This window comes from Lontra canadensis, unplaced genomic scaffold (assembly GCF_010015895.1).
Source record: "Lontra canadensis isolate GAN:19392208 unplaced genomic scaffold, GSC_riverotter_1.0 scaffold175, whole genome shotgun sequence".
NCBI classification, from domain to species: Eukaryota; Metazoa; Chordata; class Mammalia; order Carnivora; family Mustelidae; genus Lontra; species Lontra canadensis.
The window spans coordinates 1,704,846-1,727,017 of record NW_022631169.1 but is presented as its reverse complement, the minus strand read 5'-3'; the positions used below and the strand labels follow the sequence as shown (position 1 = coordinate 1,727,017).

At 37.1% G+C, this 22,172-nt stretch overlaps 1 protein-coding gene across 2 annotated transcripts in view; it reads left to right on the top strand.

Moving 5' to 3' along the window:
- The first annotated feature begins 470 nt into the window (after positions 1-470).
- Positions 471-22,172, top strand: part of FRK (fyn related Src family tyrosine kinase) — a 101,295-nt gene continuing 79,593 nt past the window's right edge. Inside the window, exon 1 of one of the 2 annotated variants that reach the window (XM_032846423.1) lies at positions 471-505. In XM_032846423.1, coding sequence (XP_032702314.1) covers positions 486-505 — 20 coding nt within the window. In that variant the 5' untranslated portion in view covers positions 471-485. Of the gene's footprint in view, positions 506-2,082; positions 2,458-22,172 lie in introns of those variants that run through there. The other variant, XM_032846422.1, reaches the window with a different exon arrangement.

Below are 22,172 nucleotides of genomic sequence, written 5' to 3'. Positions count from 1 at the left end.
GCGTGTCTGCCACTTTGTCTTTTTCCAGAATGCCTTGTCATAACCATAATGGAAGCATATCTGAATTTAAAAACTTCAACTTTTTAAAGCCTCAGACTCCACTTACAAATTGGTCTTGAACACGTCTCTCTAACTCCTTCCAAACCTCATTTCATTTTTAGATCCTATAGATGTCTTTGGAAAGACTAGCATCCTATGCCTCTATGTGCGGGGGTTAATAGGATCCCATACTTTTACAATTAATATTGTGTCTGAAACAAAATATTTTTATGGCTTCTCAGTATTATATAATTGTCATTTTCCCTCATATATGGAATTGTATTTTTGGTCCCATGTCACAAACAAACAGACAACCAAAACTGGCTCAGCTTTTGGCTTTTCTTTTCTGGCTAATTGGTGCTTCCCCTCTAACTCAGAAGACATTTGGAAAAACCTGGGAATTTGACATGAGGTCTTGTTCTAGCCAGGTCATCTGTCCACCATGAATGACTGATTTTAGTACCAGGTAAGAACAGGTGGGGCTGAAGCCATGGCCATCATTCTCTGGGTTTTCTTTTTTTTCCCTTGAGTTTGATTATTCTGATTACTAAAAATGCCCTGCTGTTTGTCAAAAAACAGGAATTTTGAGAGTGCTGAGGCTCGGTTAGCCAGGTCAAGTCTCCAGTAATATATATAGAGATTGTGTTTTAGAGTGGAAAATTTTAATAAATATCTTATACGAAAACAAGTGACACATGGTAAACAAGTTGAGAGTTGGTCTCTACTAGTGAAAATGGCAGTGTGTAGATCTGTCCACAGTCTCTGCCTGATTGTTGGGAGTCAGCTGTCGCAAACAAGAGGACGTAGAGAAAACGCACCTGCCCCTCAGGATGGCTGTCTGATCTCAGCATCATTAGCTCCTGAGGTCCCACCAATAAAGTTAGAATTCCTGTAGACCCACAGCAGCTCACATGCGGTCCTTCTACTCCTTCTCTCTACTGGTCCCCTAGTGTGTGTGTGTGTGTGTGTGTGTGCGCGCGCGCGCACGCGCGTGTGTGCGTGTGTGCGTGTGTGTGTGCGCATTTCAGAAATAGTACATGCGAGATGGGAAATTAAATGTCTCTGTGGGAAAAAGCAGTGTTTCAGGTTCTCAGCATTTTAGTCAGCTGCTCTCGTATTTTTCCAGACTGTAAATATATTATTAAGCTATTAAAAATCTGTTCATCGTGATGAAAAAAGGTAGGAACTCGATAGTTCTTTCCCAGTTGCCATTTGTCCAAAAACAAATATCTAAACACTTTAATTATCCTTTTAATTTCCCTTAGTGGTGGCAGGATAATCCTACTCGTCTTCATGAGGGGAGCAAAAAGTCTGTGCTGGGAACATAGCAAGACAAAAATCTCCCTGGGCTAGCCTGTTTATCCAGTGGTAAGGACTTTGGCAGCTCCCTGGTGAGGGCGCTGGTGTGGGAAGGGAGAGGTAGAGAGGACAGGAATCTCTTTTAAATCACAGACAAAAGGAAACCAGGAAGTCAGGAGAAATTACTGCTCATAGCTCAAGATGTTAAAGGCAATAGGCTCCCCTGGTTGGTTAATCATTAGCAAAAAGGAAAGCTCTGTGGGGGTCAGGACCGGCCAGACCACAGAGACCGACTCAAGCAGGGAGAGAGCTCCTGGCAGAGGCAAGAAGTGATCTTACCTGCAGTTCACCTCTTTCTTTTACTGACTTTACCTCGGGACCTAAAGCAAGATGACTCTTCTGTTCTTAGACGTTTGTCTAAATGAAGCTCTCTTGATTTCATTTTTGCTCTGGGACTCCTAAGCAGAGAAGAAGAAAAGGCATCTTCCCCTGAGCAGCCTCCCAGCTCCCATTCAGTTTGGTACTGGGGCAGCAGCTCCAGCCACAGAAAGCAACCCGGTGAGTGTGTCCCCAAGCGGGGGTCACTGCAGGCAGATCTGCCCCTCGTTGTGAAACGGGGCTTTGCACACTTTCTGAAGCCCGGGGAATTGGTGCTGACTTCCAAGCTGCCTGGTGGAAGAAGAGAAAGTTCATCTGCAGACCTTCAGGGGAGAGGGCCCTCTCCCCTCCCCCCTACCACAGCACCATGGGCAACGTTGGTCTGAGGTTCTGGGCATGCTTGCGGCCCTGTCTCCCCTGCTTGTTCCAGGAGGCCGACAAGCCAGGAGTGGTGATTGAGAACCCCATGGCTTGCTGCTCCCCCGGTCCTCCCCAGCTGCAGAGTCAGGAGCCTGGGAGAAGCCAAGGCCACTACTTTGTGGCTCTGTTTGACTACCAAGCTCGGACCGCAGAGGACCTTAGCTTCCGCACGGGCGACAAGCTCCAAGTCCTGGACACTTCCCGGGAGGGCTGGTGGTTCGCCAGGCACTTGGAGAAAAGGGGAGATGGCTCTGGCCAGCCGCTGCAGGGCTATATTCCTTCCAACTATGTGGCTGAGGACAGGAGCCTGCAGGCAGAGCCGTGAGTAGTACAAATCCACACTTGTTTCTCAACTCTCTGGGGGCGGATGAGCTTTCCTTCTTACCTATCTGCAACTCCCTAATTTCCAAAGAGCCACCCAGAAAATATGAGGAAGTCCTGGCAGGAACCTTCTCATTGAAACACACCTTTCCTGCTCAGTGAGAGTGAAACTGGCAGGTAATTGTTGTGGAAATGACATCTATTACAATATGTAAACCCAGGGGCCCAGGGTGCCTCTTCATCAATGTAAACAAATAGTGCATTTAAGGCCCTACCTTTGCTTTGGCTGTAAAATAAATCATGCCTCACTTGAGTAACAGAACTGCATTTCATTGGCAGGTAGGTCATAGATCTTCCTTACATCACCCTTTCAAATCTGAAGTCCAGCCCTCTTGCTTTTAAAACTTTTGAAGGATCAACCCCCAACCCTAACTCTAATTTTAATCCTTTTTCATTCTGTTAGGCACACACAGGGCCAACTAACATACAGGGTTTAACATTTAGAAGATGCTAATTTTTCACTACTTTTTCCCACTGAAATCATGACTAGACTTTTTTCTTTGAGTACCAGATATGGACTTATGCTACCCAAATTGTGATCGTTTGGAGCTTTTGTTATGATTAGAAACTGGCCAGCTACAGATATTTAGTAATGGTAGAGAGGAGGTGATAAAGACTACTCTGATATTTGAAAAAAATCCTATGAATTATGATGAACCCACAGAGGACAATTACATATACTTTTCCATTCATCCGTCCATCCATCCATCCATCCATCCGTCCATGCATCCATGCATGCATCCATCCATCCACCCATCCATGCATGCATCCATCCATCCATCCATCCATGCATCCATCCATCCATCCATCCATCCACCCACCCATCCATCCATCCATCCATCCATCCACCCGTCCGTGCATCTGTGCATCCATGCATGCATGCATGCATGCATCTATCCATCCAGGCAAGTGCCAGGCACAGTAGTGGCATGGTGAGTGGGGGAGGAGGGAGGTTATGCTAGTGGTGGTTGAATATAAAGGAGGTAAAACACAGTCTTGATAGTGGATATTTGAGGTTTGGTGGGTTGAGAAGCATGTGGGGACTGTTACTGGCCCTAACTTTGTTCCCACCTGGTTTCCGTGAAACCCAAGACTGGGAATATGTCCCAGGACTCATTTTATAGAATGGATCCTTAGTAGAGGAATGAACCACTGGGGATTCACTCAGTCTCTCATATGGTTCTCCTTTTCTATGAGAGCTGCAGCATCATTTACTAGCCCAGGGAATGAAATGGCAAGGAAGTGCTCTTGGGGTAGTACTGCTGCTTGCTAAACTCAGATACAAATGCAGAAGGAGATTTGATTATTTTTGAGATTCTTTCCAACACCAGGAACCTATACATGTTAAGAAGGCTCTTATTTATGCCTAAATTTTATGCCTAGAAATGAATTGAAACCTAGACTTTTGATGAATGGAATGGTTCTCACATGAGAAAGTCATCTGCATAGACATTTGTTTTCTGTGTTAATTTATAGGAAATACCTTATTCATTGAATGCTTACTTATGTGCATTTATGTTTTCACTACTATATGATTTACAGACATGATATGGTATTATGGTATGATGTGGTAGTATGCTATTATATTTTATATTCAGCATAAGACATGCATACTGTATGAATGAATACTAGAATATTTATATTAGAGTCTTGAACTCATAATCTAATATTTTTATCATTCTATTTTTTATTCATCATGATAAGTGTACTCTCTAACCCACACCCCATATTTCCCCCATCCACCCATCCACATCCCCTCTAGTAACCACCGGTTTGTTCTCTCTAGTTAAGAATCTCTTTGTTGATTTTGCTTTCTCTCTCTTTTCCCCTTTGCTCATTTGTTTTGTTTCTTAAATTTCACCTATGAGTGAGATGATACGGTATTTGTCTTTCTCTGACTTACTGATTTCCCTTAGCTTTATATTCTTTTGCTCTATCCATGTTGCAAATGGCAAGATTTCATTCTTTTTATAGGTATATAATATTCTATCTATCTGTCATCTCTCTCTCTCTCTAGATATCTATGTAAATATCTGTATCTATCTATCTATCTATCTCATCTTTATTTATTCATCTACCAGTGGACACTTGGTCTGCTTCCATAGTTTGGCTATTATAAATAATGCTGCAACAAATATAGGGATGTAATGAATTAGTGTTTTTGTATATTTTTTTGGTAAATACACAGTAGTATGATTACTGGATTATAAAATAGTTTTATTTTTAATTGAGGAAGCTCCATATAGTTTTCCACGGTTGTTTTTCACTAGTCTGCATTTTCACCAACAGTGCAGGAGGGTTCCTTTTTCTCCACATTCTCACTAACACTTGTTGTTTCTTGTGTTTTTGGTTTTAGCCATTCTGACAGGTGTGCAGTGATATCTCGTTGTAGTTTTGATATACATTTTTCTGATGATAAGTGATGTTGAGCATCTTTTCATATGTCTGTTGGCTGTCTGTTTGTCTTCTTTGTAGAAATGCCTGTTCATATCTTTTGCCCATTTCTTGACTGGATTATTTGTTCTTTGGGTGTTGAGTTTGGTAAGTTCTTTGTAGATTTTGTATACTAGCCCTTTATCTGATGTGTCATTTGCAAATATCTTCTCCCTTTCTGTCAGTTGTCTTTTAATTTTGTTATTTCCTTCTCTGTGCAGAAACTTGTTATTTTTTTTTAAAGATTTTATTTATTTACTTGCCAGAGATCACAAGTAGACAGAGAGGCAGGCAGAGAGAGAGGAGGAAGCAGGTTCCCTGCTGAGCAGAGAGCCCAATGTGGGGCTCGATCCCAGGACCCTGAGATCATGACCTGAGCTGAAGGCAGAGGCTTTAACCCACTGAGCCACCCAGGCACCCCCAGAACTTGTTATTTTGATGTAGTCCCCATAGGTTTTGCTTTAATTTCCTTTGCTTCAGGAGACATAGCTAGAAAAATGTTGCTAGAGCAAATGTCAGAGAGATTACTGCCTATACTCTCTTCTAGGATTTTTATGGTTTCAGGTCTCACATTTAGGTCTTTAATCCATTTTGAGTTAATTTTTGTGTATGGTGAAAGAAAGTGGCCCAATTTCATTCTTTTTCATGTTGCTGTCCAGTTTTCCCAACACCATTTGTTGAAGAGACTGTCTTTTTACCACTGTATATTCATTCCTCTGTTTTTGAAGATTAACTGACCATATATATGTGGGTTTATTTTGGGTTTTCTGTTCTATTACATTGATTTATGTGTCTGTTTTTACATCAGTACTATACTGTTTTAATTACTTTGTACTAGATTTGAAATCTGGAATTGTGATACCTCTAGTTTTGTGTTTCTTTTTCAAGATTGCTTTGGCTATTTGAAGTCTTTTTTGGTTCCATACAAATTTTAGGATTCCTTGTTCTAGCGCTGTGAAAATGCTGTTGGTATTTTGATACAGATTGCATTGAATGTGTAGATTGCTTTGGATAGTATAGACATTTTAACAATATTTGTTCTTCTAACCCAGGAGCATGGAATGTCTTTCCATTTCTTTATGTCATCTTGAATTTCTTTCATCAGTGTTTTATAGTTTTATATTTGCAGATGACATGATACTATATATAGAAAACCCTAAAGTCTCCACCAAAAAAACCAAAGAACCAAAAAACCCCCCAAAACAAAAACTACTAGAACTGATAAATAAATTCAGTAAGTCTCAGGATACAAAATCAATGTACGGAAATCTGTTGAATTCCTATACACTAATAATGAAGCAGCAGAAAATGAAATTAAGAAAACAATCCCATTTATAATTGCACCCAAAACAATAAAATATCTAGGAATAAACTTAACCAAAGAGGTGAAAGACCTGTACTCTGAAAACCGTAATCTACTAATTTTAAATGTATTCAATATATATAATTGCTTAGGACCTTTGTTTGCTCATCTCTAGAGTCCCTGGGGTCACATAGATCTCTGGGTTCCCTGATGGTCTGGTAAAATGAACTCTTAATGTTTCATATGTAGTGGTTTAGTTGCATTCCTACTTGATAAAACCGTAAATGCTGAAGAAAACAAGTAAACTGAAATAAGACAATTCAAGTGATAACATTCTGGGTAACAGGCTCCAGTACAGTGTCTGTTGCTTATTTAGGTTATATTTGCCTAACAAACACAAAATAAGATGACTAAAATATCATGGCTATTTTTTTTTATTCTCATGGGCTATCTGTAACCAAGAATACTTTTTCTTTCCTGCACAACATTTTTCCTCTTGGAATTGGTTCTCAGCAGTATTCCCGTGTGTCACTATTGACCTATAGTGGGCTCCCCTTGGGATCTTCACATCCACTGGAATAAAAGCTTGGTGGCCAAAAGATATTGCCACTGTGCGTCTCGGTCAGCATGGGCCATTTCTTTTCATTTAAGTGTACACCTGGCCTTCATCTATGAACAGAGATGAGTAATGAGGGTTCTTGCCATCAAATGGCTAAACTCCTTCAATACTTTCAGTGCAGGTAGCTGCAGTCTTGAGCCTTACAGTCTATTTCAACTGGTAGTGTTTGAAACTTAACAGTGAAGCAGTTAACAGTCTTCTGAGTGAGGGTGTCCAAGTGGCCCTCACAGTGCCAAAATACCCAGGGAATTACACAAAGATGTCTTTTAGTATCTTTCTTCATTGAGTCTTTCATTTTTTCCTTTCAAATACCGTGGACGTTAATGTAGTTTATTTTATAGGGAGCTCAGTATATAGTACTAAGTAAAGATTATTGTTTTTATTTACATGTGTGAGATGGGAGGCAAGGGGAAACCAGTGAAGACTGGGTCATCTCATTCCTAAGTAGATTAGTTTAATGCATTCATACTAGTATTTGTCCATTTGCGTTTTTATTTCTTGACTTGCAGAAATAAGAAAACAATGCAAATACTTATGGAGTTAATCAGGGTCAGGGCAAATCAGTTGAAGGTTTTAGCATTTTTGTTTGTTTTTTTAATACTGAGAAGTAGAGATGTTAATAAAAGAACAATACTATTATTAAAAGATAAACCAATTTGATACTTGATTGGTATTCCTTCTTGAAATACCTTTTCTGAATCTCTTGCATTAAGTGATATAATAAACCCATTCTTAATGACTTATTTTGCCTGTAGGAAAAATTATTATATTTAGCTTAACTTCAGTTTGACACTCCTACGTTCAATTTGAACTCCTAGGTCCTTTCATAGATGAGAGCTATTCTTCAACATTTTCAACATGGAAATTCTCAAAACCCTTGCTCTTAGAGTCTGATTACTTAGAACTCCGTTTACATTTTTTTCTTTTTTTTGAAAAAATGTATTTATTTTTCTTTAAATTCAATTAACATATAATATGTTACTGGTTTCAGAGGTAGAGGTCAGTGATTCATCAGTCTCGTATGGTACCCAGTGCTCATTACATCACGTGCCCTCCTTCATGTCCATCACCCAGTTACCCCATACCTCTGCCCCCCTCCCCTCTAGCAACCCTCAGTTTGTTTCCTGTGATTAAGAATCTCTTATTTTATGGTTTGTCTCCTTCTAATTTCATCTTGTTTTACTTTTTCCCCCCTCTTCCCCTATGATCCTCTGTTTTGTTTCTTAAATTCCACAAATCAGCGAGATCATATGATAATTGTCTTTCTCTGATTAACGTATTTCATTTAGCATAACACCCTCTAGTTCCATCCACGTTGTTGCAAATGGCAAGATTTCATTTTTTTGATGGCTGAGTAGTATTCCATTCATTTACAATTTTTATTCATAGTGTTTTTAGAGATAAAGTTTACCCAGAAAATAATGGCATGGAAATTACATATAAATCTTGGAGCCAAGAACAATGGCTTTAAATCCCATGTTTTTACCATAAAAATTTTTAACTAATACAATATAGTGATAGAAAGCAAAATGGTCAGTGGCTAATTTGCACATGGCAAGTCATTTATCTGCAAAGGGCTTAAAAATTTCTTTGCCTAATTGTCTAAGTGTGCTTTAGGTGGTACTCACATACTTTATACCAAATTAAACTATGAAAGCATTCAGTGGAAAGCTTTTTCTCCTCCTTTCAATTGCTACATAAAGGCAGATTTTTTCCAGTTCCTCTCCTAGTCACCATTTTAGGAGCTGCTTTGGGAAAACAAAAAAATACCTTGTAACTTTGTTGGTAGTTTATGCTATGAAATAAAAGTGTTAGAATTTTATGAAGTATAAAGGTAATGGAATTTCTCCCCATCTGTTTAGGGCATATTTTCTTAATTATGCTCCTCTTTAATGTGTCAAACTAGAGTTCCATCAAAATTTTATCTAATTTAAGGTAGTTGCCATTGTCTGGCTTGAAGAAAGTAGCATTGAAAAATAAAGTGGTGTAGTCTCAGGAAGAGAATTCTTTTGCCCCACCATTTAAAATACAATTGGAGCTTCACTATTTGGTGATTTGAATACTGCTGAATTTGATAACTATCAATACAAGCTGTATGTAGTGTTCCTAGTTATTTTCAAACTAGATGTCAGTAGACTTCTTTCTCAGCTGGGAAATGAAGCCAACTTTTGAATCTTTCTAGCGAATTATGTAGTTTAAAAATTAAAATTATTATTAATACATAAATAAATGAAGGCATCAGAATATATGTATATTATTTGAGTATAATTGACATACAATTTAACATTGGTTGCAGGTGTACAACATAGTAATTCGACAAAGTTTATACGTTATGCTCTGTTGACCATAAGTATAGCTACCCTCTGTCCACATATATTGCTATTACAATACCATTGATTATATTTCTGATGCCTTGCCCTTTATCCCTATAACGTATTCATTTCATAACTAGAAGCCTGTTTCTCCCACTCTCCTGCACACATTTTGCCCAACCCCCCTCCACCTCCCCTCTGGTAGCCATCAGTTTGTTCTCTATGTTTATAGGTCTGATTCTGCTTTTTGTTTATTCATTTATTTTTCATTTTGTTTTACTTTTTGTGAGTGAAATCATATGCTATTTGTCTTTCTTACCCTGACTTACTTCACTGATCATAATACCCTCAAGGTCAATCCATGTTGTCTCAAATGGCATGATCTCAACTTTTTGATGAGTTCATAATATTTTAGATACCTCGCATCTTCCTTATCTGTTCGTTTATTGATGGACACTTAGGTTGCTTCCATATTTTGGTTATTGTAAATTATGCTGTAATAAATATAGGAGTACATATGTCTTTTCAAATTCGGGTTTTCATTTTTTGGGGTAAATACCTATTAGTAGAATTTTTTGATCATATAATATTTCTGTTTTTAATTTCTTGAGTAACTTTCATACTATTTTCCACAGTGGCTGTACCAAAGGCATCAGTATATTCACAAACCAATCTGACATATCTACTTTGAGTAGTTTAAATCACTAGAAAATCACCTATAGGCAAGTCATCCTATAATTGTTCTTTTTCCAAATCATTTATTTCTTTCCCTTTGTGATAGTTTTTAAGGAGACTAAGTGTATATATATGGAAAGTGAAAATAATGCATTTTTAGTTTCTTCTCCTAAGACAAGGTATAAATATCATTGTTTTAGAAACTAAGTAAAAAAGAGATTTCCATATATAAGTAAAGTATATTGTAAGAATAACATAACTTATTAAAATAAATGTTTCAGATAAATCCAATATAAGAATTTTAGGACAAATAATTTAATTAGAAAAATGTATTATTGAATGACTGTATTACCCATAGAATTATGATGTATTTTCTCCTAATCCTTTGATGTAAAATAACAAATATGGTGCTAAAATGATTAATTTATAAAACATTACATCTCAGATATAATATTATATGATTGGTTGGTCATATTAATATAACTGTTATGCCTATGTCAGCATAATTGTGTTTCTCTTAATTTGTTATATAATGAATTTTATGTAAATTGTCATATTTTCAAGAAAAATGATAATTGACTGCTAAATTAAAATACATTTTATGAGAATAATGGCAAAGTCATAGAAGTGAGGAGAAGAGGAATCAACTGAACTAAAATCACAGTTGAGGGGCTCCTGGGTGGCTCTGTTGTTTCAACATCTGACTCTTGATTTTGGCTCAGGTCATAAGCTCAGGGTACTGTTGCGCTCTTGCTGGGTGTGGAGGCTGCTTAAGATTCTCTCTCTCTCTCCCACTCCCTCTGTCCCTTCCCTAGCCTACCCCTCTCTAAAAAAACAAAAAAAACAAAAAAAAAAAAAAAAAAGAAAGAAAGAAAAAAAAATCACACTTAAAGTGTAAGTGTAATTAATAGCAGTTTAAAGTATTTGCTGAATAGTAGAATTTGATTACATGTATCTCCAGATATCTTTGAGAAGCAATGAAATGACATGATGTCTTTGAGAAGCCATGAAGTGACATGATATCTTTGAGAGGCAGTAAAGTGACATGGTACAGAGTCATTAAAATGAGTTAGGAGTAATTCTTAATATTTTCTAAGAAAATTGATTAAATTGATAATACTTTGAAAGTTTCTTTTCTTTTAAAGATTTTATTTGTTTATCTGACAGAGAGAGACACAGCAAGAGAGGGAACACAAGCAGGGGGTGTGGGAGAGGGAGAAGCAGGCTTCCTGCTGAACAGGGAACCTGATGCAGGGCTCCATGTGGGACTCCTTGAGGGACCATGGGATCATGACCTGAGCAGAAGGCGGACACTTAACGACTGAGCCACCCAGGTGCCCCAATACTTTGAAAGTTTCAATTGCAGTATGCCATTCAAAATAACTCTTTCTTGTTGTTTTACCTACCAGAAAAAGCTAATGAGTTTCTAGAGGCACAGGGCATTTTGCATTCTTTTCTCAATGAATTGTTCATGTCTTAATATTTGGTTAGACTCATAGTCAGAATGGCATAACTTCCAGGTCCCAGAAATTAGTGGCTCTAATCCACTCCTTGGGACAAAATACTGAGGGGTCACAGATCGATTTGAATATTATCTATAATGTAGAATGAATATCAAGCCAGAAACAGATTGTGAGTCTTATTGAAATGGTATTTAAAAATCACGTATATACAAATTAAACCATATTGTGGTTATATTTAGAGTAAAGGAATTATTGGCCTGAGCTTTTAAATGGACAGAAAACCAAAACCCAATTTACAAAATTAATGTCATGGGGCCAGACTTGTAATTTCAGTTTTTATGCTTAACAGACATAATTTCAAATCATTATGTATATGAAATATTTTTCAGATTGTGCACGCTGAAAGTTTGATGCTTTTACTGAATATTAATAGATTTTCACTGTCACATCCTAAAACATTACCAAACACAATAATTATGTGTCCTTTTTACTAGTTTTCTTACTAATGAGCTGCTAATTTCTCTGCAGCATTTGCTGACTCCCATTTCTAATGGGAATTCTTAACACTTACTGTCACTGGGAAGGTTGGACCAGTGTTTCTGGGGGAAGGCAATTATGCAGATTGATGGTATTTTGTTAAGACCTCCTTACGGCTGTTTTCCTGAAGCCTGCAACTTTAGTATTAGTTTATGTGGATCTTTTTGAAGATTAACGAAACAAGAATTTTGCTAAACCATATAAATGCAGATGTAGATCATGTGATCTATATTATACATCTCTGTACTTATTTAACTAATCTGAGATGCCATATAGACTGTCCCTTGTGTATGATCTTTTTGTCCTGATGTCATTTTTTTCCACAAAGCTTTTCAATTAGATTTCTTCCTATTTAAAAATTGAATTAATTTTAGTGTTAGATTCTTTTATGTTTTTACTTGTCTTCTTTTTTATTGATATGTATATTTTGTAGTGCCTTTAAATTCAGACTAATTTCTCAGAGGTTTTTTGATGAATTTTGTGCCTTTTGAAGGGTAAAATGAGGATGCAATTCAAAGACTGCTGTAACTAAGAACATTTGTAACTCGAGAAATACTATTACTGAGAAATTTTAAAATTTATATTAGTTATCTGTTTTGAAAGGCATTTAGAATCTTAAATCAAAATAAATATTTCTATTAACACAAATATTGCATATCCCATTGGCAGCATGATTCAGAAGAATGTCGGATGGTTCCTATAAAAGGCCGGTGGTGCTGGTAGATTTAAAGTCCCTCTGATATATATCTTTTCTTCTACATCTGAGTGTTAATCAATTATGACATACCAAGCTTCTCATTACAGGAGGGGCATCATCATGTAAGCCCCAGAATTTTGCTGCTGGCAAAGTCCTTTCTAGGAAGTCATCTCTGGAGGGTGCCTGTGTTATTTCTATGAAGTAGGATTCAGGACACTTTCTCCAAAATCTCCTCAACATTTCTAGTCATTGAGAAAGAGAGCGTCTATGGGATTCATGTATCCATTCAGTAAGCATTTGGTGTATATTTACATGATTAAAGGGACTGTTTTTGGGTAGCGGGAGATACCAAATACCAAAATGAACAAGACAGTGATTCTTGTCAGGGAATTTTAATAATCTCTGGAGGTAAGACAAATAAGCCAAGAAGATATGTCAGTGCTTGTCAGCCAAAGACCATCAGGAATACTCCTGTGCTGGTTTATTACTCAGTGAGAGGTAGGAGAACACAGCATGGACCACAGTGGGCCATCTCAGTAAGAGCATGTTAGAAAGGATGCATTATAGAATTTGGGGGTATAATTTTGGGGAGGGTTGAAAGAAGCAAACCGGATTGACTACTGTCAGGAAGTAGGGATAACTGTATGATTGGGTATTTTAATAAATTTTGTTGAGAAGGAGGGAAGACTAGTTCAAGATTAAGGCTGTGATTGGTAAAGAAACAACAGTCACTCGGGGTAGCCAAGATAAGTGGATGTTTGGTCATTTTTGTGGTTAGACCATGTCCGTGTCTTTGTTGGTATTCAGATGTGATTAAGAGTGATCTGATCTTGTGTTGGACTTCCTCATCGTAGTCACAGAGTGGCCTCATCTGATGTTGATAGTCTGTGAGGTTATGTTCAACAGAAGAACACCAAGGCCTACTTATAGCAAAAGGCCAGCCCTTGGATGTCAGGGGCTGGTTTTCTCAACTAGCATAAGACAGATGCTGATAAATACAATAAGAGTAGCACAAATTGTCATGTGGCATGCCCTTAAAAAAATTGCTATTTAGTGAATGCATGAGGAAACAAACACATTGATCAGTTCTGGTTTGGGAAAAATCACACTTTTCTTTCAGGGTTCAGGCTCTTAAGAACCTTTTCTAAGAAGGTTTGTCTAACCTTCATAAGAAGAATTCATAAGTTCTTCTTATGATTTTGTATTTCTTGTTAATAGAGTGATGGATATAAAGATAGAATTTTGAATTTTGAAGGCATTCACACAGAGGTGTTATAGATGTCACAAGAATAAAAATTGCAGAATACTGTAGACTTCAGAAGGATTATAAGAAACATACAGTGTGAGTCTAAGAAGTAGAAGGGGCCAAAGATCAGCTCTTTAGAAATGATCATATTTTGGGTGAGTAAGGGCAGTGTGTAGATCCCAGGAATGGCCCCATTGGTTCACACCTCCTTGCATCCACACACTTTGGAAGTTTCCTCCCACACAAACTCTCAGTTTGGTCAACTGACTTGTTTTGGCCAATGGAACGATGGTACATGTGACAAAAACAGAGATCGTAAAGCACTTCCACCTTGGGACTTGCTTTCTTATTGTTCTTGGAGTTCTGCAAGTACCATGAGAATAACCCAAGGAAAGGAAGAGACTGTGTGAAGAAAGGCCTTATTTGTCCCAGCTGATTTTCCAGCTGATTGCAGACTCATGGTCAAGCCCAGCTAAGATCAACAGAGCCCATTCCAAATCACTCACCTCTAGATTCGTGAGTTAACTGAATAGTTGTTTTGAAGCAAAACTAACTAATACAAGGAAGAAGAAGAGCCACTGAAAGAAACAGTGATGAATTCATGAAAGTAGAGCAAAAACAAATAGGATATTTTTCAAAATAAGAAAATAGAATGTCAGGAAGGAGATGCTAAAGAATGATCAGAGTAATGAAAAAGAGGTAAAAATGATTCAAATTTCTTGGAAAGAAAAAAATTAAAAAGAAGTTTCATAAAGTAATTATGGGTGATGTCATTGGGTGAAGAGAGTTTAATGAGGAACTTCATGCTTCATCTAGGACTTTGCACTGGGAAGGTTAGGCTGAGCTGAGCCATAGGAAAGGATACTGTATGATAGGGCTCTACACATGGGACTAGGTCCATCCTGACACTCAGCTAAGGGAAAGCAAAATCAAAAGAGAGAGTTGGAACCCAGATGAACAGAGTGTGCATTGTCCTAAGGACTATGTTTATTTGGTTTCAGCTTTCACCCTTTTAATTTTTTTTGCATCTACACATTTAGTACTTATTTTCTGTGGTATAGTAATAGTACTGTTTTACAAAATAAAAAAGAATGCACTCAGATCCATCTCCTCCAGTAATGTTTTATATACAAAACACAATATATGGTCCTCTCTGTATTCTCTTAGAAGACAGATGAGGAGTCGTGGGTCAGGCAAGCCTTGTCTGTCTTCTGTCATAAACTACAGTTATAGAATATTCCTCTGTGTAACTTTAGGCTGTCATAATATAGTGAGTACAGTGATATTTCAGAAAAAAGCAATACAAAAGGGACTCAGTATCTTGTATCTGTATTATGCAATAGTTTATAGGAAACAGGCAGATACTGGTTTTGCTGCTGAATCACTTTGAACTCTGTGCTCTTATCAAGAGCTTAACTTAAGGAAGTAATAGTTTAACAAAATAGAAAGTCATGCTGTTGACTTAGTAGGTCCTGGTAAAGTGGTAGAAAGCAAAATAGCTTCATGGTAATAAGTGAGGATTGAAGAATTCCAACAGGGTGATTTTTCACATATGATCATTTTGGTGCTTAATGAAGTTCCTGATAGTTTTAAAAGCATAATTGCCCATTTCTCCAACATTTTAATATTATAAAATATTCTAGTTTATCAATGGCTTAAAAAAAAACCTTATTTTTTTGAAAACATGTTTCAGAACTACAAAATAATATGTGCAAGTTTATGGTAAATTTTAAAGTATAATGCTTAATAAACATCCACATAACCAGCTAGTCCATGAGCTGGACAACTACTGTTGGGCCTATGAATTCCTCCCCTGCCCCATCCTCAGAGTAAAATCTTTTTCCTAGTACATGTTAATTGCAACTCAGTTTCTAATAGCAAAAGACTAGGATTACTCCAAATGTCGATTAATAAGAAGGGACAATTTGTGGTTTGTTTACTCAATGGAATATTATACAGTAGTGAAAATGATGAATTGAGTGGTACGCAACAGCGTGGATGAATTTTGGAAGCATAATGTCAAGTAATTTCAAGAGATTGCATATAATATGATTTTATCTGATAACATCTACAAGTAAGGGAAACCAAATAACATATTGTTTGGGTAGGCACAGAAGTTAATAAACTATAAAATAAAGTAAGGGAATTATTAACAGTAGCTATCTGTTTACTCATCTGAATATCGTAAATTCTGTACTTCTGTAGAACACTTAAAGAAGTGATTAGAAGTTACCTGCGTCATGAGAAATAAAGGGTAGCCAACGTACGGGCCAAAAGGTCACATACAAATATTGTGATTGAACATACATAGTTGATGATTTTACCTTCCTTATAAAATTACTTTCACAGAATTATCCTTTAATATTACCCTCCTAACTTACATAAGAAAGATATAAAAACATACAGCTTTTGCAATTTTTGTTGTCATTATCCACTATGACTTTTAAGATGTCATTCCCCCAAATTTCAGTGACAAGAATCCTTAAACCTGTAGACCATGGACTCCTAGAGGCTCCAGAGATAGGCTTGAGACAGTCCGTGAATCCTCTGAAACTGCATGTCAAATCTGTGTGATGTAGGTTTGTGCATTTTTTAGGATAAGGGGTTATAGGTTTTATGATATTCTAAAGGGAACCATGCTAAAAAAAAAAAAAAGTGTAGGAACCTGTGTTACAAAATTAGCACAGGCAAAATGTGCTGGTTTCTCCTGAAAAATTATTTCCTTATATCACTTAATAAGAATTTAATTATACATTGCTTTTTTTTTTTTTTTTTTTTTTTTTTAATTCTTAGGTCCTGGAAAGCTCAGAGTCTGTTGAATGCTTGTTCACGATAACCATTTTTGACCTTAAGTCTGGCTTATTTTCTACCTTCTCTCTTCTTTTTTTTGAATCCTTTTTTTTGTTCTTATTTTATAGAACAAATATTGAGTTTAATAGGGGTCTGTTATATAACCTACTTTAATATATAAATAATAATTATCATTCTAGACATCTTTTGCATTTTAAAACCTTAAATTAGAAAGAAAAAAGTAATTTTATATCTTAATCTATATACTAATTAAAGAATACATTTTAAAATCAGCTTTGTGAACTTGATTGAGAGACTAATTCTAAGGCAAACATGACAAGTTGTTGGATGGAATACAATTAATGATTGTTGGCCAAAACCCAACCTCACTACTCCATTTCATTTCTCCCCATTTTTTTTTTTTTTGAGGTTCCAACATTGGTTGGTGCTGTCTCCCCTGCCTCTTACCTCATCTGTTCCCTTCTAAGCTTCAATCAGGCGTATATCTTTGTTTGCTGGAGAATTTGACACAACCTCCCTGGCCTTTCTCCTTGCTCCTGGGCTTGCAGGCAGTGTGTGTTTGTACCGGAGTCAGATTCATTCTGCAGAGTGAGGCAGGAATGTGCCACCAGGAGGTCTTCAGCCCCATGTGAGACCCACGTGCATTTGAGGAGAAACGCACAAGGCATGAAGAGAAGGATTGAAACAAAGGGAAGGAGGGAAGTCAGAGGTTTAAAATGTGGATAGGGGCCTCCTGGGTGGCTCAGTTGTTAAGCATCTGCCTTTGGCTCAGGTCATGATCCCAGGACTCTGGGATCGAGCCCCTCATCGGGCTCCCTGGTCAGCGGGAAGCCTGTATCTCCCTCTCCCACTCCCTCTGCTTGTGTTCCCTCTCTCGCTGTGTCCCTCTCTGTCAAATAAATAAATAAAATCTTAAAAAATAAAATAAAATGTGGGTAAAAGGGCAGATGAGTCTTTAATAAGCATCAGAAAAGAAGATGTAAGGAACAAACAGAAGATCCCATAAGCAAATGTAAAAGAATATAATGCTGGTGTTTAAGGAAATTAAAGGAAGTGAAACTGTGAGAAAGTGGGATAAGAGAGAGTTTGAGCAGGTAGATAATAGCAAGGCTTGGTTTGCCATTGAGGGAAGACTAGATAAAGATGTCTTGCTAGGAACGGACATAAGTTGGACAAATACGAACATATAGGGAAATTCGTGATTCTAGGCTTATGTTAACTGTTTAAAAAATTAAGGCCAGGGGCTTTTATGTTTGTGTTACATAACATTTATACTAAGGAGACTATCACAAGATTAGATTCTTCATCCCAGGCTTTCCTTTTGGGGCTACACTGAAAAAAAGAAAATGCTCATTATTATAGATGAAAGTGAGTTAAATCCTTTTCTTCTTCTTTTACTATCCGGTGATGTATTACACTTTAGTGTACATTGTCTTTCACAAAGTAAAAAGAAAACAACCCACAAAAATACACACATCATACAGAAAGTGAAACCAAATAAGTAACTTCTGGGACCTGAAAATAAATTGACCTCCTATACTGTGTGCAAATTGGGTTAAAGCAACTTAATAGTGATATAAGAAGTCTTTAACATTGGCCAATGGGAAATGGACTGTACAGGCAAGGTGGTAAAATAAAAGACTTTTGTGGGGGATTAGAGGAATTTAATAGCCTTGCTTAGCTCCAGTGATTAAGAAAGTCTCACAAAGTACTGACACATTTGGGTGTGTTACATTCTCCCTTAGGGAAACCTGAAGACTTTGTTCTTTGTTGGTGTATAGTTTAAAAAAGTTCCATGTTAATAATAATAGTGACAACTTTTTTTTCTGATGACATGTTCACATACAGAATATGAAATTACTTTTTGAGGAGTTAAAAGAAAAAAATAGGTGAACGGATGCTGAGGAAGCCTTCCATAAGCTTCTGCATGATTCCAGGGTGACTTTTCCTAAGACAGAGCACAATTATTTTGCTCATCTTATTCATTCATTTATATTTACAGTTAAGTAGACTGATAGTTATCTTGTACAGCTATTTCATTTATTAAATTGACAAAATGCAATGAAAAAAATCTTTTGCAAGGGAGTCTTTTCAGTTTATTTGAATTTTGAGTAATTTAACAAAGTTGATCTTCTTCAAATGCAAAGAAGGAATATCTCCCAGGCATCTTTGCTCAGCAATTCTGGGGATATAAAATACGTCAACAAGCATTTTGGTTTAACATTCTAAGTACATTGTCATATCTGATGGAAATTACTATGCACACCGAGTGATTTAGTTTAGTACAGTAGGTATTATGAGAAAAATGATCCCAACTTGTTTTTCAAACCTATGGTTTTATGCATTTAAACATATTTTAGCAACTTTTGGTTGCTATAATTTTGTACCATTGTAAAGAAATAAAAGAGTCTAAGTAATGAATAATAGTTTGATCCAGCAGAAGGTTAAATCTATTTGCTGAGGGCAACCCAAGGAATTGGCAAGGTTCACTGCATTCCTGGAGCTCACCTTATCTAATGGGATCTCAGCCACTGCTGAAAGAGGGGGGAAACTATTCCTGTTACTGGAGGATTTGTCATGGAAGGAGGCTTTGTACAAGCACAGAAGGAAACTTTGTTATTTCTTCTTAACTCTCTGATCTATTTTCAGAAACCAAGTATTTGTTCAGACAAACTTATTAAAAAAGAGCAGATAAATCTACTGCATGTCCCTTTTCTATCCAGACACTTTTCCAACAATGGAAAATTGAAATGGTATCATGTTTAATGAAACTTAGAAGTAATGATCCTTGAGAAAGAAAGCCAGAAAAAAGGAATGAAAATTGTTGACAAAATAAGGACAAGATGAAGGAAACTAAGGATAGGAATGAGGGAGGAGAAAACAATACTTACATTTCTATTACAAAGGACAGTAACAAATGCCAAAGATCACTGTGAGTGTTCTTCTCTACTGTAAATAGAAACCATAGAAACAGACACTCACCTGCTCACTATTTATTCATGAGTAGTTGTTGCAACACAAAAACTCAGTACTTGTTAGCTTGGCTACCGGTATTGGAAACAATAATCAGTATAGTGGAGAATTAAGGAAGACATTTAATAATAATTCTGCCAAAAGGTTAATGAGTTGGAAAGTTTGATTTTAAGGAGTAGCTACATGAATTGTATGATAATTTTCCTTATTTCTTCCTTTCTTTGGTTCGGGCGGTTGTTACATTTAATCCAAATTTATTAGCCACCATGCACGGTAGTTTGCTAATCAAACATGCTACTGGATAATAACTTTGAAGCAGGTTTTTCAATCAGTATTATTAGGAAACGGTTTCTGAAAGTATGTTTTTGATGGATGTGTAAGAGTGAGTAATAACTGTGGTCATATTAGAAAAGAATCAAAGCTTTAGCAGGTTTAGAATGGCCCTGATTCTTAAGCTTGCTGGGGGTTCAGCTGAAATTGAATAACGGGTATGGATTTCTTATAAAAATTATTTAAATTCATCACTACAATTTAAATTCTAGTTAGTAAAGAATTAAATGATTTTCAGACCTAATTTCTTCTTGGAAAGCTATGTAGCAGCAAACGAGATCAACATTCTTAACTCTTAAAAACCACTCTTAACTCATCTTCCCCTTGGGCTATTGCACTTAATCTCTCCTGTACAGCACAGCTTTGAAAAAGTTGCCTATACTTGGGTTTCTTTCTTTCTCTTCTCTCTCTCTCATTTTTTTAAATTTTTTTACCTAAATATAGAAAACAGTATCCGCCCCCTCCCACCCCCATGTCTCCTCACTCAGCTTTAACAGTTACCAACACATGGCAATTTTATCTCATCCTCATATTCCTTCTTCCAACCCTTACTCCCACTCCACCATTGGGTTGTTTTGAAGCAAATTCTAGAGATCCTATAATTCTTCTTGTAAATTCTTTTTGTAGGCATCTGTAAACAAACTGAAGTACTCTTTTTTTTTTTTTTAAAGATTTTATTTATTTATTTGACAGAGATCACAAGTAGGGAGAGAGGCAGGCAGAGAGAGAGGAGGAAGCAGGCTCCCCGCTGAGCGGAGAGCCTGATGCAGGGCTCAATCCCCGGACCCTAGGATCATGACCCGAGCCCAAGGCAGAGGCTTTAACCCACTGAGCCACCCAGGCACCCCAAACTGAAGTACTCTTAAACATAATTATAATGATTACTCTTAAAAATTTTTAAAAAAATTCCTAATATCATCAAATATTCAGTCACTGAGAAACTTCCCATAGTTTATAGGTTTATAAAACCTTTTATAAACCTTTTTTGATACTTTGTTTGAATGTAGATTTGGTGGATTTATTTTATGGTTTGTGTGTGAATCCGAATGATGTCCATACATTACAATTGTTAATTTGTCTCATTTAAATCTTTTAACATGGATCCCTCCTCTAGGTTTAGTTCCTTGAAATTTATTCCCTTTGCCTGTAGAGTTCCCCACCATCTAAATTTTGCTGGCTGATTATCTCTTGAGCTGCTTGCTATTAGACTTTTACTCTTATCATTCTGGGAACCTGCTGGTTTGACTTTGGTGATCAAAGGTCACTCAGAAAACTCCACATTGTAAAATCCATTGGTCAGTTCTTAGTCTTCTTTTTAATTATTTTATTAACACTATTTAACATACATGATGACTCTGCTAGCCTTAATAAACTCCTTTAATCGATCTCCAGGGCAGCCACTCATCTGGTTTCCTCCTATACCTCCAACTGAGACATTTTGGCCTGGTTCCTTCTCTTCTCCCTGACCACTAATGTCAGAGTGCCCAGAGTCCCCTCACTTTCTTGGTCATCTCCTTTAATTTGAGACACATGTGTTCAATGATCTACTTGACTTCTCTGTAGCTACGTGGAACTCTCCAGATTCCAGCTATTTCTAACTCTTCTAAGACTGAGCTCCTGAAGCTACCGCATAAAGCCTTCCCCTGCTCTGTCAATAGCAACTAGGCCTCCATTTGCTTAGGCCAAATATCTTGTACTCACCCTGACTCCCACTTTTTCTTTATACTTTACTTCCGGTCAATCAGCACATCATTTGCCTCTACTTGGAATATATGTCCACAAGGCAACCATCTCTGACAGGTCTGGCTACTATGTAGTCCAACCCACCTTAATCTTTCAATCTGGCTTTGTGGGATACTCTCCTAACTAGCCTTTCTGATTTGACTGTTGCCCTAAAAGATTATACTTTCAGGGATCATTTCTATAGTTTGTGACTGTTGCCCTAATGGAGTCTCTGCTCAACCCAACAGGCAGAGTGACTCTGTGTAAATGACAAAATATTAAAATTACTTCTCTGCTCAGAATTCTCCAGCAGCTTCCTGGAAGCTGAGAAGGATCCCCTGTTTCCACTATTAACCTTCCTTTCTGACTCCATTCCTCATCAGTCCCTCCCTGGCTTCTTCTATTTCCGCCACAGGACTTTTTTAGTATTTTCACTTAGACCTTGGAATTGAAAAATAGGCTTTAATTAGCTAGTGCTGATATCTCATCTGCGTTAGGCATTTCAAACTCATTCTTATTAGTAAGTGGTAGCCC